At 39.5% G+C, this 15,342-nt stretch overlaps 2 protein-coding genes across 4 annotated transcripts; both read left to right on the top strand.

Annotated features, from left to right (window-relative positions):
* Positions 1 to 309: 309 nt before the first annotated feature.
* On the top strand, positions 310 to 3,614 carry thtpa (thiamine triphosphatase). Of its 3 annotated transcripts, none has more exons than XM_068343924.1 (4): positions 310 to 447; positions 909 to 978; positions 1,258 to 1,746; positions 3,477 to 3,614. In XM_068343924.1, the coding sequence occupies exons 1-4, from the start codon at positions 409 to 411 to the stop codon at positions 3,506 to 3,508; spliced, it is 630 nt and encodes a 209-aa protein (XP_068200025.1). In that variant the 5' UTR covers positions 310 to 408; the 3' UTR covers positions 3,509 to 3,614. The 3 variants fall into 3 exon arrangements, with proteins under 3 accessions (XP_068200025.1, XP_068200024.1, XP_068200023.1); XM_068343923.1 differs by lacking the exon at positions 3,477 to 3,614 and adding an exon at positions 1,889 to 3,450 and having other exon boundaries at positions 311 to 447; positions 1,261 to 1,746; XM_068343922.1 differs by lacking the exon at positions 3,477 to 3,614 and adding an exon at positions 1,889 to 3,450 and having other exon boundaries at positions 311 to 447.
* Positions 3,615 to 3,988: 374 nt separating this feature from the next.
* dcaf11 (ddb1 and cul4 associated factor 11) lies at positions 3,989 to 14,347 on the top strand. Its single transcript, XM_068304268.1, has 15 exons — positions 3,989 to 4,178; positions 4,511 to 4,700; positions 6,265 to 6,392; positions 7,566 to 7,684; positions 7,923 to 7,987; positions 8,151 to 8,251; positions 8,557 to 8,703; positions 9,157 to 9,211; positions 9,557 to 9,625; positions 9,860 to 9,917; positions 11,282 to 11,467; positions 11,683 to 11,836; positions 12,290 to 12,442; positions 12,567 to 12,673; positions 13,257 to 14,347. The coding sequence occupies exons 2-15, from the start codon at positions 4,525 to 4,527 to the stop codon at positions 13,356 to 13,358; spliced, it is 1,620 nt and encodes a 539-aa protein (XP_068160369.1). The 5' UTR covers positions 3,989 to 4,178; positions 4,511 to 4,524; the 3' UTR covers positions 13,359 to 14,347.
* The last annotated feature ends 995 nt before the right edge of the window (positions 14,348 to 15,342 follow it).

Below are 15,342 nucleotides of genomic sequence, written 5' to 3'. Positions count from 1 at the left end.
TTAAAAAACTATGCTAACACTTACATTTGATATTCCTTTAAACGAACCCCCTGTTTTTAAAGGTAAATAAAAAATGAGACCCCATTCTGCCAACTTGGATTGCCACGAGTTAATTAAGGTGGAATAATGGCGTTATGACCGAGGATGTGTTATTCGTCACTATTCGCATTTATCACATGTTTTCAATCAAATGCTAGGTGTGGCGCATATCAACACTCGAGTATGTGGAATAAATATTCATGAAGTAAACAGGATTAAAACTGCACCATTTGAAGGCTCCTGCGCTGCTGGGACAGGAAGTGATGTTCCCGAATACACAGTTAGGTGTCTCCAATTGCGCCTGAGCAAAAATAAAGCACAATTAAAACCTGACCGCGCTTGTTGGACCGGTCAGTCGCCTCGATTCTTATGCAGGATTCCTGGGATAAATCTATTAACTTTTTGAAGGTGTGTGTTTGTGTATGTGTGTTGCTTTCACTACGTTAACTGGGATTTTGCCAGTTTGTGGTGAAGATATGTAATTTTATTTGGAATGACTGAAGTTGCATTAAATGTAGATCGAAGAAAGTGGATGTCTGTCTCCAGTATAAGTTCAGTTTTACCGAACTATAACTATAACGTGAAAATCGTGCTGTAATGTTTGTGTTTAAGTCGTGCATTTCACGTACAATATTTCATGAAATGTGGAAAAGTAAAAATATAAACATTTACCAATGTTAATTGTAACAGGTGAAGTAAAGGTCATCTGGCAATGTTAGACAGAGGATTCATCTGGTTTCAAATGTAGTTTAAATTAGAACACCCTTTTACTAAAAAAAAATCCTCATATACAATTTTTATAAATATTCCTGTCTAATGTCCTACAAAAAAAGTCAATTTCTGGTATTATTCTCACTATATTATTTCAGATGAGTGTGGAAGTAGAAAGAAAATTTTTATGCAATGCTGACACTCGGAAAGCACTGGAGCAGATTGGTGGTATGTGTTTCATTTATCTAACACATTTTCATGTGGGTAAAGCTGTAACTGAGAAGACAAACTAATAATGTGATCCACGTAAACATCGAATCTCTGAGGGACTTTTGAAATTTGATGATGTCAATTTTTATGGTTTCTACTGTAATTGTAGTGATACGGGCCATTTGTCTGTCAAAACTGAAGTGAAGGTAGCTGTAGGAGATTCATTAGTGTTACTTATTCATTCATATATACACATTTATTCAATCATCACTCTCTCTTTCTCCCACTTTCATTTAGCAGTGTGTGTTGGCCAGCGACAGTTTCAGGACCAGTACTTCGACACCCCCATGTTTGACTTGACTTTGAGAAACATGTGGCTTCGTAAGCGAAACAAAGAATGTTGGGAGCTCAAGTGCGAGGCAGTCGATGGGACAGAAGAGATGAGCAGACAACAAACTAGGGCAGTATCGATGTGTACTCAATATAAGGAGATCACTAGTTTGCATGAAATTCAACTAAGACTAAAAGAAGTCTTAAAAACAAATTCTGACTGTGAGGCAAACTCCTTGCAGGAGGATGAATGTTGGTTAGGTGAAATGAATCTGGTACCCTTTGCAGAATTTATAACAGAACGGTGGTCATACACTTTAGAGGAAGATGGGGTGCAGGTAGATCTTGATCGAGCTGACTTTGGCTACAGTGTGGGAGAGATTGAGGTCCTCGTTCCAGAGGGGGGAAATGTGAAATCTGCCTTGGAGAAGATTGAAAGAACGGCTCAGAAGTTAGGTAAATTCAAAGCTGTCGGAATGCCAAACCCTTTATATAAATATAAAACATTTAATTAAATGTATTTTATTCATCCAGTAAGTCATCAATTTGCTATCCTTTAAATTGTTCTTTGAAATAATTCATATTTGTCCTTCTTCAGGTCTGACTGGAAATCAGCGAGTAGATGGAAAAATGAATGTTTACCTTCAAAGAAATCACCCAGAGCATTATGCAAAACTGTTGAGCAATAATATTATCTAAGACATAACATATCAGTTGCAAACCAATTAATGTTTGAGTTGTAATTATGTTAAATTGAGGCATTATTTATCAGAAAGTGTAATTTTAGAGACATTAAAAAGTTTCAGAATTTTGGTGTCTTCAGTCATTGTAAACACCAGAATCTATCAAGACATATCCAGGATTTGAATCTTGATAAAGTAGACATGTAAAATTTACACTTTCTTGTGTCTACTGGCACCCAACAGCTATACTGTAGTCTGTAATATGGAGATTGTGAGAGTTACTGTGAATAAATGGGATGTCAATTCATTTTCAATGATTATCTGGGTCTTATTGAGTGTTCAGGAAATTAAACATAATAGACACATGTGAAAAGCTTGAGGTTGTGTCACCCTAGTTAGAGTATACAGATCATGAAGTTTTGTATGTATTCCTGTCAGAAATTGGTGGTTATATTTAGGTAAGCAGTTGAATTTTCCTATGCATGATGTGCAAACGGGAACATAGTCATGAGATGTTTCATAGATATACAGTACTAATGAAGTTGTATTAGGCTGATATTTTTGCTTAATGTTAAGCTGTTTAAAGTATTACTTTACAATTGAAGTATGTGATTAATTTGAAATCTCCTTAAGCTGAAAAAAAGAATTAAATGTATGATGTCAATGGTGTTGCATTTATATGGAACTTGTCAAGTCTAAATGACCATTTAAAGCACTTAACAAAAGCCAGCATGCACTCAAGTGGTGATATGGAGCTACAAGGTGGAATAAGGGTAAGCATTTTGTCCAAGGACACTGCTAAGACAGAAAGCCGGGGTCGACTCTCATAAGTGGGAGGCATGTACTGACATTTAATTAAAATGGCTTTTGAAGTACAAAGAACATTTAGCTAAATCCCACCTTGTGAAGTGTTACCTGTATGCTGTGAACAAGCTACCTTGCTAAATCACTACTTCGCGATTTAAATTTAGATGATGTCTTTTCCTTGGGTTTGTGTTCTATGGATGCATTTCTTAAACCTAGCTTCTCAGGCACTAGAAGGGCTCTGTACTCTATGGGTTAAATGCAGAGAACAAATTAATTGACATTGTATTGGGTACAACTGTATATGACAAAAAAAGATTATTCTTCTCAATACTGTAGATGCTTTTGCCTTTAACATGATGGGTATAAAAACTTATATATCGTTAAAATAATGAACTACTCTTCAGGTTTGCAGCATGCTCTTATTAAGCAAGATAGATTAAATTACAATAAGCATACAGACTTGTCGTAAGCAGCAGCCTACTTAGATGTACATGTTCTGTGTGCTTTTTCTGTGTTTTGTATACTGACTGTGCTGTGTGCAACAGAGAAATTAATTTCCCTGATGGAACCTCCTTAAGGGATAAATAAAAGTTATACTCTACAGTAAATAATGTTTTTTTTTCTTCTGTGATTGAGAGATTTCTAATAAAAGATGAGTTACCATAATCATGCATCGCTTGTCATCCTCATTTTCAGGCCAATCCATCATAGTTGAAGGAAGAAGTTGAAATTTGTTCAGCTCTTCTCGTCTCTGCAAAACTGACGCCAGCACCCACAGTGGGGATCTTCATTTGGATATCTACGATGCACATACAGTACACAACAAGAACCAGAGCAGCCAGACTGCAACATCCCGCAAAGGGTAGGTCAAGGTACCCTGAAAGTAGTACCTGACAAGTGCACAGCTCAAAGCTAGTGTATAAGTAGATCAAAGCTTTGATCTACTTATACACTAGCGATCAAAGCTACTGCATAGGTAGATCAAAGCATAATTATAAGGACATTAATAAGATGTAAAATTATGTAAAACAAATGTCAGTGTCACAGCTTTAACATTGGTGTTTTTGAAGCAGAGAATATGTGGCTAACGATGGACTCCGTTGATACCACCTGGTGTCCATCGCGGCTACTGCGCAGATCTGACAGGATCCGCGGCGGGGCTGATCACGTGACAGACGGGGCAGAGGGGGGTGGGGGCGAGCGGGGCTTCTTCACATTTTGTAAACAACATGGCGCTTCACCAACGAGCCTCGACAGTGGACTGAGCAGACACTGTTCTGTCAAGCCATAACACGTTTTTGGTTGACCCTATGGAAGCTACACGTGTTCGAAATCGATAACTTCGTGACGAAAACACGAAGAGCAGGACTGACGAGCGGTCACGAAGTCCGTCCATCGGTAATATCCACGCTGGGTTGTTAGCATGCTGGCTAGTTAGCTCCACAAAATCACCAGAGTTCTGTTTATCGGAGGATTACAGTTGTTACACATGTGTAGAACGATTTCTTTGGAGAAAAGGTAGTTTGTTCATTGGGAGATATGCAAATAGTTTGTTGAGTGAATAATGTCAATAAAATTAGTGACAGGTCTGTGTGAGTAGCTACCGCTAATGTACCCAACATCTGTTCCTCCACGTCCCTTCCGAATTAAAATAAAGAGACACGCGTTCACCTGTGGTGCCTCAGGTAAGTGCTAACGAAGGTTTAATATGTAATGATTCTCCCTGCCAGGCCCTCCTCAGTCTATGGGCTCCCAGTCCAGTTCTGGGATGTCTGGTGGAAGGGGCTCTTCCAGTGGCAACCCAGCTGAGCAGTCAGAACCCTCGGAACCGAACCGCAGCCGAGGCCGCAGGACGGCAGACAGACCAGCACCGGAGGAGGACGTCGACTTAGCTGAAGTACTGGCTTACTTACTGAGGAGGTGAACTGGGGTTTGGGAAATCCATCCATACTTATGCCCCTTCTGGGTCCAATGTAGTGTCTTGCTTATGTCACAGTGACTCAGCTACTATGTAGATGCAAAGATAGGTGGAAGAATGTAGCTGCGTCATCAGATGTTGATGTGAAATGTGTAAAATTCCTGTGCTATTAATTAACGAAAATGAGACATAAAATTTTGGGAGAGGGACAGTTACAGTGTGATTAAGAATAAAGATTGTGAAATGTGTTAAACTGCATAAAGTGGATCTTTTTGGTATAGGTACTTCAGATATAGCACTTGTTATGTGTCAGACAATACGTTAAATGTTTAAGCCTCACTGCCAAGGTGGCAAATAATGGAAACACTGCATTCAGCATTCACTACATTCCAGTGCTGTAAAAGAGGAAATCAGAAATTCTATATGCAACCATGTGTCCATAAAATTTGTGATGCTGTGTAAAATACAAATAGAATGTGACAACTTGCACAACTTTGAAGCACCATTTTTTAAATAAAGCACGATGACAACATACCAGATGTTGAAAATGAGAATTTCCATTGTTTTTTAAAAAATTGTTAGCCTATTTATATCTGATTCCAGCAACATTTAAAAAGAGTTCAGTTGAAATCCTGGAAATAATGCGGTTGCTTGGCAACAGGTTATTAACATGACTTCGTAAAAACTACATCCCCTGGAGGAGGAGTTTTGCTGAAGGTTCACTACTATGTGTTGGCAGATAGTTTCAGAATAATGTTTATCAACCTAAAATAGATAAGATACTTTAATGATCCCAAACTGGGAAATTCACACAAAAAAATAGCAAAGGATTTGGAGATTTCATCATCTGCAGTCATGATGTCATAAAAAGTTTTGGAGAGTCTATAGAAATCTGCATGTAAGTGACAAGGCTGAAAACCATTACTGTATTGTGATGATTTTGATCTTCAGGCCCTCAGACAAGACTACATTCAAAAATAAAAACACAATTCTGTGGTCAACATCACAACATAGGCTCTGTAACGCTTATAGATGCCATTGTCCATTTTTAAAGCGTGTTGTTGGCTTCAGTTTCTAAAAAATAATAATCAAAAACAATGACTTCTGTTTAAACCTTTGAGATGTGGCCTTTATGATATTGTCAACTGAGTTTGGGGTTTCAGTGATTTGTAAACCATTTCATGCTGTTTTAATTTTACATCACAGCTTTTTTGAAAACAGGATTTTAATTATTTGTTCTTCATTATAGCACAGCATTAAGAGTCAAAACTAAATAGTACCATGATAATGAGGTGTTTAAATGAGTAAATAGCATATTAACTTCTCACTTCAGTCAAATACCGGAAGCCCATCTGTTACAACTGAGCTACTCACAGAAAAACCTTCCAGGACTTTGTCCTTACCCGAGCAGCTCTCTCACCACTGGGTTGTAGCTGGGCTGTTTTCCCTGTTTCCCATTATATTTCGCTTAGTTTTTTCCTGTAGTCTTCACAACAAGGATTGGATATCTCTGATCATCACATGTCACTGTGTTTAGTTCTCGAATTGATGTGTTTTCGTGTGCAGGGGCCAGGTAAGGCTGGTCCATGGCAGCGGAGCCACAGGGCTGCAGTTGGTCCAGTCTTACTCTGACTCTGATGAGGACAGCGATGGAGCCTGGGAGGGTCGCCTGGGTGACCGCTACAATCCTCCAGGTAATCTCATACCAACGCTGTTTACTCTTCAAGCATTAAGGTAGAGAACTTCAGTCCCTTGCTATCACTCTTCTCCTGAAGCTAAAAACTTCAACTGACACACTGTAGAGACCCAGTTATGGTCAAGAACACTTTCTTTCTGTGGGGCTAATAGTATATTGAGTCGTAATGTGGGCGCAAGAGGACACAAGCCAGTGTCTTATGGTGCCGGTCCCAAGCCCGGATAAATACAGAGGGTTGTGTCAGGAAGGGCATCAGACGTAAAACTTTTGCCAAATCAAACATGCGAATCAAACCTACGACTTCCATACCGGATCGGTCGAGGCCCAGATTAACAATGACCGTCATTGGTGCTGTTGACCTATGCTGAGGTTCTCTTTGGGAGTGACCAGGATGGATAGGATCAGGAATGAGTACATCAGAGGGACAGCACATGTTAGAGGTTTTGGAGATAAAGTCAGAGAGGCCAGACTGAGATGGTTTGGACATGTCCAGAGGAGAGATAGTGAATATATTGGTAGAAGGATGCTGAGTTTTGAACTGCCAGACAGGAGGCCTAGAGCAAGACCAAAGAGGAGGTTTATGGATGTAGTGAAAGAGGACATGAAGGTAGTTTGTGTGAGAGAAGAGGATGCAGAAGACAGGGTTAGATGGAGGCAACTGATTCGCTGTGGCGACCCCTGAAGGGAAGGCCAAAAAGAAAAGAAGAAGAACAGTATATTGAGTCCATTTGGCTGTTTGTGTTCTGTGTTGCTGTATTCCTTCTAAATATACAAAGCAAGTAATTCCATTGTCTTCCATGCAGTCAAAAATGGATTTCATTTGCTTGAGATAAAATGGAGAAATATAAAATGTAAAAACTTTAAGATTTTGATATTTTGCTATGTCAAGACAATTTATTTTGCATATTCATCAAATTACAGTACTATATATCTTCTATAAAACTTTTAATATCCAACCAATTGTATTTCTTACATAGTCAGCTTGAGTTTTTTATGTTTTCTTCAACTCCCTGCCAGTTTCTACTTTCTGACTCTCCTCTATATCACTTCACATTATCAAACATTAGAACATGTTTGCGTAAACTAGATGAACATTAACATTTATTTGAAGTTATTTGCAAGAAACATGTCAGTAATAAATATAAACTTATTTTTTATGCTATCTTTTTAGTGGATGCCACACCTGACACACATGAGGTGGACAGAAGTGAGATCAGAACTCAGATCTTGTTGGCCACAGCGTCCTCATCCCTGAAAGGCCAACATGGTTTCACCCACATGCTAAGAGAGGTCAGGCCACAGGAACAAAATCATATATCAGGCTGAATTTAACTTTCAAAGTCATTATGTGAAGACATTTTTGAAACAATTCAGTAACATTAAGTATTTTCAATCATGTTTGGCCAAATAATGAAGATGGTTTGTAATTAGTTTGTGCCAAATAGTGTAATTCGCGTATAAACATTAAATCTGTTTGTTCCTGTACTGCTGGACTGTTTTCTATTCTGATTAACCTTTTATTTTTTAGAGGGAACAAGGCAGATGCAGAGGCTCCAGTTTTTCCCATGGAGAGTGCAATCGCATTCGCACACAGTAAGTGCTGAAATTTGAATATTCATCAACAGGTTAAAGCAGCACATTTTGTTGTATATCATTGACTGACAAAGGTCTGCTTCCTAGTTTTTGTGGAAGCCTGCAACATGAACATGAGGGGATGTTTACAACCAGACACTGTTGACTATTGTTCCTTCTACAGTTTTCTGCCAAACTATATATCCCACAAGGATACATATCAGCAGAAAGCCTTCTGTGGAGTGTACAGCGAGGATGGCAACATGTTCCTGTCTGCCTGCCAAGGTAAATAAACCGAGACACATCATGAAAACCAGGAGGAATGCAAACAGACGTGATAATCATTCATGGGGTTTATTAACACTATGTAAATCGTCATACATATCATATCATTTGTGGTAAAACAAGCAAATGTAAATCTTTTTTAAAATTACTGGTTGGTTGAGTGTGTATTATTTAAGTGCATTTCTGTTGTAAAAGCAAAAAGTCTAGGTGAGGACAATAGGTTTCACCCACACACTGCTACCCCCCCCCCCATCCGCTATAGGTTACCCGTTATTACTGATTAATCTTTTTTCCGCTGGTTGTAGACCAGAACATCCGCTTGTACGACACCAGCAGGGGGCGTTTTCACCAACTGCGAACGTTGAAGGCCCGTGACGTCGGCTGGAGTGTGCTAGACGTCTGTTTCACCCCTGATGCACACCATATACTCTACTCCAGCTGGTCTGACTACAGTAAGCCCAGGGGACCTTTGAAATGCGATACAATGGGATCAGCCAGTGACGCTAAGGAGTACAGTTCTTTGTTTATAAGTATAACGACTTGGAATAATTCAGTAACTATCTGTGCTATCCTGATATAACTCTATTGAGGATTCTATAGCTGCATTTTGGCTCTTATCTAACAAAAGGGGATCTACAATGTAAGGGAAAAGAATGAAAAAATTAGTTTATCCTAAACTCAGGTACACTGAAGTGAAAAATGGGATTCGAGAGGTGATTTCTAACTCAGGGTAATCTTTGTTTGTTTTCCATGTTAGCCAAAGCTAGTAAGACAATTGTAGCCCAGAGGATCAGACCTCTGAACAAAGCGTAAGAACATTTTGCAGCATGACTGCTATGGTATGGTTATGTTCTGCCACCAGTTTTAATCATATTTTATGTGCTCTCTTTTTGTCTTCCCTGCAGTTCACTTGTGCAGTATAGATGGAGACAGTGAAAACCACACCGCCCTGACCCTCAAGTTAGTGTTTCCCTCATAGTAACTTATTATGGAGCAGGTAATCTATCACTCCCTATCGGACAGTCCTGCTTTCCCTTCATTACCACCTGAATGAGTGATGCTACCAGAGTTCTCCACCTCAGCATTCGTCCATCACTGTGTGTGTCACTTTGTTAATTGGACAGCTCATTATATCACTATAACATTAAACCCACTGCGCTCCTAACAATAGCATTGTATAAGAGGTGGTGCATGCCTTCATTAAGCTTTTTGGTGTGGGATGGCATTCAGTACAGCGTAGCTGTTTCAACAGTGCTGTTTCTGCTGTGGTCAACCCATCTGTGTGTGTGACATTGTGTTTTGTAGTCCAGATGAGAGGAGGTTCTGTGTGTTCTCACTGGCTGCGTCCACAGATGGAAATGAGATCCTCGGAGGGTGAGTACCTTTGCTCTTTTCAAGGCAGCGACTGACGGAGCTAAATCGTAACCCTTTCAGAAATGTTAAGTCACGCTGCTTTTCTTTTTTTTTTCTTAGTTTATTTGAGGTTGAATGTTTTCTGTCTTTCTGAAGATGAGTCACATCTAAACAATGTCAAGCTTGATCAGATCAGGTTCATTTCAAACCTTCACATGAGATTGTGTTCAGTCTTTCTCTACTCTCTCCTTTCAGAGCAAACGATGGCTGCCTGTACGTTTTTGATCTTGAGCAGAATAAACGAACCTTGAAGGTTGGTGTGTTTGAATGCATTTGCTGTTTGTGTTTTGCTCGTGGGCCCGTTTGTAAATGTTACTGAGTCATGTCCGCCTCTCGTGCCTCAACCTGCAGTCAAGGTGAGACACTGCAGGACCTATAAATTCTCCTGCTCAAATAAAGTTGTACAACACCTTACTGTCTGTAATGCAGGCGCAGAAGGTCTATCTCTGCCCTGCAGCAGGATGGGGGGAGTTAAACTGTTCTCCCTCCTCCCCTCACAAGCCCCATCTGCATAGGAGTCAGGAGCTGGCCTCCACCATCTGCTTCATCACTTACGTCCAATGTTCTTTTTCATTCTGTCCTCCCCGTTACCTCTGCATCAGTGTATCTGTCATTAATCTCTGACCTTGTTATGTTTGCCCTTTTTTTTGCTGGTATTGGAGTTTTATTTATTTCATTTTTTTCATCCTTTAAAAATCCCATCAAAAGGCCAAAACTATAACAGATCCTAACGTGTAACCATTGAGGCACTGCTTATTAAAACACTATAACAACACACCAATGAGTCACTCCAGGTGACAAGATTTTATTACTTTATCTGAATCAATGCCACATACTCAAATTAGTGGGTGTAAATAATCCTTTTAAAAATGAATGTGAATGTTGTTTTAACCAACTTTCGTTGTTAGTATTAAAACTGAACGCCATAGCTGAGCTGGAGGGATCAGTATTGAGAGTTGGACCAAATGATTGTTGGTTTAGATCTTTCCTCAGGATTTGTGCACAGTAGCAGAAGGAGACTAATATAGACCAAATCTATAGTCTTAGGCATTGAGATAAATGCTGATATGGTTACAGACATGCTCATTATGACAGTGAATTTGATTTCTATCATTATTTTACTGTTATTTTTGACATGTTTAAAGAAGGGTGTGAATGTTCATGTTATTATCTCATAAATTTAATGTTGAACAACTTAGAAATGGTTGCATCGGATGGGTCTGTGCCAAATTGATCAATCTGGACTAAAGTTCCTTCTCTGGAGACATGCTGCCATCATTACACTTTAGTAGTCTTCAATAAATTATGTTATTAATGTAATAATGTCACTACATTTTTACAGACTACTTTAAAGATGGGATTATTTTCTGAACAATTCTATCCTGGTATTATACATAGTAATTAGAAGGAGACACAATAATGTTAAATGTTACATAAACCAGGAAATAAATAGGATTTGTTTTTGAACCATGCTAGCATGCAAATACATTCAAGCAAACATTTCAGCATGTTCTTACAACTTTCTCCTACATAGGAAATCACACTGGTACACACACACTTGCTGACGTCCACACACACGTCTCAAACGACTCTTTGTTTTGCCTCTCCATTTGTTAGATTGATGCTCACGAGGACGACGTGAATGCGGTGGCGTTCGCCGACAGCTCGTCTCAGTTGCTGTTTTCTGGCAGCGATGACGCTTTGTGTAAAGTGTGGGATCGACGAACGCTACGGGAGGACAGACCACAGCCTGTTGGACAACTGGCCGGCCACCGAGACGGCATCACCTTCATCCACAGCAAGGTGAGGGAGAGGAGAAAGGGATGCAGCAAACACTTCATTCGTCTGACATTTAAAAAAATTCCTAGATCGTCATGGATATTTTTTGATAATGAGTGGGTTGAAATCTATTGATCAAATACTATCATCTGTACAATTATAGTTGTTCAGCAAAAATGGACTCACTCTAAGGCTTGTTTTCCTTTAAATCCGGCTCATCTATATCCTGACTGGACCAGGGTGATGCACGCTATCTTATAAGCAACTCGAAGGACCAATCCATCAAGCTCTGGGATGTCAGGAAGTTCTCACCTGAAGAGGGGTTGGCTGCTTCCCGCATGGCCGTCACCCAGCAAAACTGGGATTACCGCTGGCAGCAGGTTCCCCAGAGAGGTGAGGCAGATGGGACGGAACGGGGAGGAGGAGAGGGGCTAGTAGAGTGAATGGGTCAGGAGAAAGGAGAGGTATTAGAGAAGACACACAGAGGAAGACAAGAGGAAGAGATTAAAATGAAGTGATGTTATAAAAAGAGGGAGCTAATGACAGAAAGGTGAATGTGCACGATGAGGGTGAGGGGATATGATATTATTAAAATGAAGTGTAGAGAAATGAGTGATCCCTATTGGAAGTCAAAATGGCGGGAAGGAGAAGAAAAGATAAAGCCTTGATGCAAGTTGCAAATTCTAAAAGGAGGAAATAAGAAAAAATCTTGTTTGCCAACTTTCTATACAATAATCCTATTTAATCTATAGAACTGATTTAAAGTAGATTATGACACCATAAGATCTTAAATGTGAAAACTGAACTGAGTCTTTGCTTTCTTCCTGACTCTGGTCTCCCTTTCAGCCCTGAAGAGACACAAACTGACGGGTGACACATCGGTCATGACCTACCGTGGCCACGGCGTCCTGCACACCCTCATCCGCTGCCGTTTCTCCCCAGAATTCAGCACCGGACAGAGGTTCATCTACTCTGGCTGCTCCACTGGCAAAATAATCAGTGAGTGACCCCATGTGTCTTTGTGGGTCTCAGTGAATAGTCGCAATTCTGATGGAGGGGTGTGTTGTACATTCCATCCCCATAATGAGCTAAATACAGTATGTTGAACTCTGATTGTGTCTAGTTTACGACGTGCTGACCGGTGCCGTGGTCTCCAGACTGTCGGGCCATGATGCGTGTGTGAGGGACGTCAGCTGGCACCCGTATGAGGACAACATCATCAGCAGCTCTGTGAGTTCTGTTCAGGCAAACCATTTGACTGGACTCACTGGCTGCTCCCGATTACGACATATCCATTAGCTTTCTCCTGGTTATTCTGATCCAGAGTCCCCCAGACCAGTGGTCCCCAACCTCTTTTGTGGCACAGACAGGTTTAACGTCAGATAATGTTTTCACAGACCGGCTTTTAAGGTGTAGAGGATAAATACAGCAAAATAAAACTATACCAGCAGCATAAAAACTGGAATTCTTGTTTTCTTAGCTTGTGAGTTTTAATTTAGTGGTAATGTATTTTGTGTTGTTTCTTTAACACTTTAAGGGCACTTAAAGTGTTAAAGTTACTTCTTTAACACTTTTTGTGTTACTTCTTTAACACTTTCAGAACACAAACTGATGATCTTTATGCGTAAAAATTTTAGATCACAAATAGTACAATTAAAAAGTGTGTAAAAATCTTTTTTTTTAAAAATAGTTTTATATAAGGAGAATTAAACTACACAATGTTTGTTGTTCACAGCAAGAAATCAAATCAACGTTAAAAACATCGAGACATCTCACCTCTAACATTTTCCCATTCTTCTTCATTTGTCCACAGTGGGACGGAGCGGTGCGAATGTGGGAACACAGACAGACCCATCCTCTAGAGGAGGAGAGAGAGAGAGAGGGCGACAGACTGACAACAGATGCAAAACACTGAGGCAGAGACAAGAAGGAGACAGAAAGGAGATGTCAGAAGAAGTGACGTCACTGCAAGAGGGCTGAGGTGGACCCTAATGGAGGACAACAAGAACAGATCTCAGGGTGACCTGGAGGGATTGGACTATATTTTAATTTTAATGCTGGTTATAAATGATTACAGTCATAGTGTGGTGGTGTGAGGCATTATCAGGTCACATTGAGGCTCCACTTCTCTTTTTTCCTTTGGTTTTTTTCACCGAGTGAGCAGGCTAAACCTGCTGAATTTGGTCAGAAACACTGCAGGTGATCTAATGCGAAATGAAATTGAATAATAAGTTAGAAACCAAGGATAACCATCTGTAAAAATGTAAAGTAATCACGTGTGTGTGTGTGTGTGTGTGTGTGTGTGTATGTTCAGGGAGTTTATTTGAAGAGTCAGTGTTGACGGACTAAGTTTTAACTTTGCTGTTATAAATAGCATGAGCTGTCCTCTTAAGGGCCCATCATGTTCATAGTCCACATTATACATCCAGTACATGATTTGCCAATTACCTAGTCACAAGTCCTGAACCTGGACCATGTGACTTCACTCAGGTGCTGAAGGGCAACTTCCTACATTTAGGATTTTCTGCATAACAAGTTGATTTCTTGTTTGCTTTGCTGTTTGAATCACAATGATTTTGATCTGCATCCTCTTCAGGCACAGCAATTGTCTTAGTCTTACAGCTGATCCTGGGTCAGCACTGACTCTGTTAACTCAAGCCATGAATTGACTTGAAGGAAAAAAAAAAAAAACATTTTGTTTGCCAACATGAACTTGTGGTTGGTTGAAAAGATTTGAATGTAAGTGATAATGTGTTGAGGTTGAAGGGAGATTAAAAGTTAAAGATTAAAAGCACTGATCTGTATATGCAATTTCCAGGTGTTTATATTAAAATCCATCACTCTCTGAAACAATAAAACCTCTCTTTAAAAAAAACAAGTAAATCACCCACTGGGATTTTTATTTTTTGATGTTCATGAAACGAGATGTCTGCCTTCTCTGGAATGGACTGGAGTAAGATGCCCTTTAAGATTCTTGAAGTACCAAAGAGCACATGAAGAAATCACCAATTCCTCCCTCTGTAAATTATGATCCATTTAATTCAACATGATTCACAGAACTTGTGAGCAAACAATCTATAAGGATGATCAGAACTACAGATAAAACTATTTTTGGGTGTGTGTGAATTATTCATTTAAATGTATCACCATGAGCAAATGCATTGTACTGAGGATCTGTTGCTGCTGTGCTTTTAAATGCACTCCTTCAGGCTTTAAACAGGAGGTGGGCATAGAGACAACACTTGGAGCTAAATGGAGACAAGTGCTCATTTCTGCTTACACAAATGTCACATGATACTCTGGACTACTGAATCATTTTCATTTAGTTTCTTTGTGTGGAAAATTCAATATGGGGAAGTATAACTGCTGTGGTGCAGTGATCAGTGGCACTAAAGGGGCAGGAAACAATTAGTGTCCGCAGAACCCTGAAGGTCATCGTAATGACAACAATGCAATAAGAAGACTAAATTTAGCAAACGGTTCTTTGACATGTATGTTTTCACACCTAGTGTTCCTGCTCAGTGAAAATTAGACCCTTATAAAAATTAAAAAAACCCTCAGTTATAATAAATTATTTCCAGTGCAATTTCAACGACATGGTTTCATTATGTCGTTGAGACCATGCTGTTTCAACGACATAATGAAAATAATCCAAAATGCTTTATTATCCATCGTCAAGTAGACACAACATATATCTATCTATTCAACAACATAAAATAAAAGCATCCAAGAAAAATCTTCATTTGTATGACTTTGGAAGAACTATGTCAAATTTTTAAAAAACCCAGCTTTGCAGACATGGTATGTCTATATTGAGTGGTATGTCTATTTTGAGTCTAGAAGTGGTGTGACTGGATGTCCTCGCTTGCAAAAACACTTTCAGTTTATTTTATAGCGGA

The sequence above is a fragment of the Antennarius striatus genome, chromosome 20 (genome assembly GCF_040054535.1).
Source record: "Antennarius striatus isolate MH-2024 chromosome 20, ASM4005453v1, whole genome shotgun sequence".
Taxonomy (NCBI): Eukaryota; Metazoa; Chordata; class Actinopteri; order Lophiiformes; family Antennariidae; genus Antennarius; species Antennarius striatus.
This window is presented reverse-complemented; position numbering and strand designations above follow the sequence as displayed.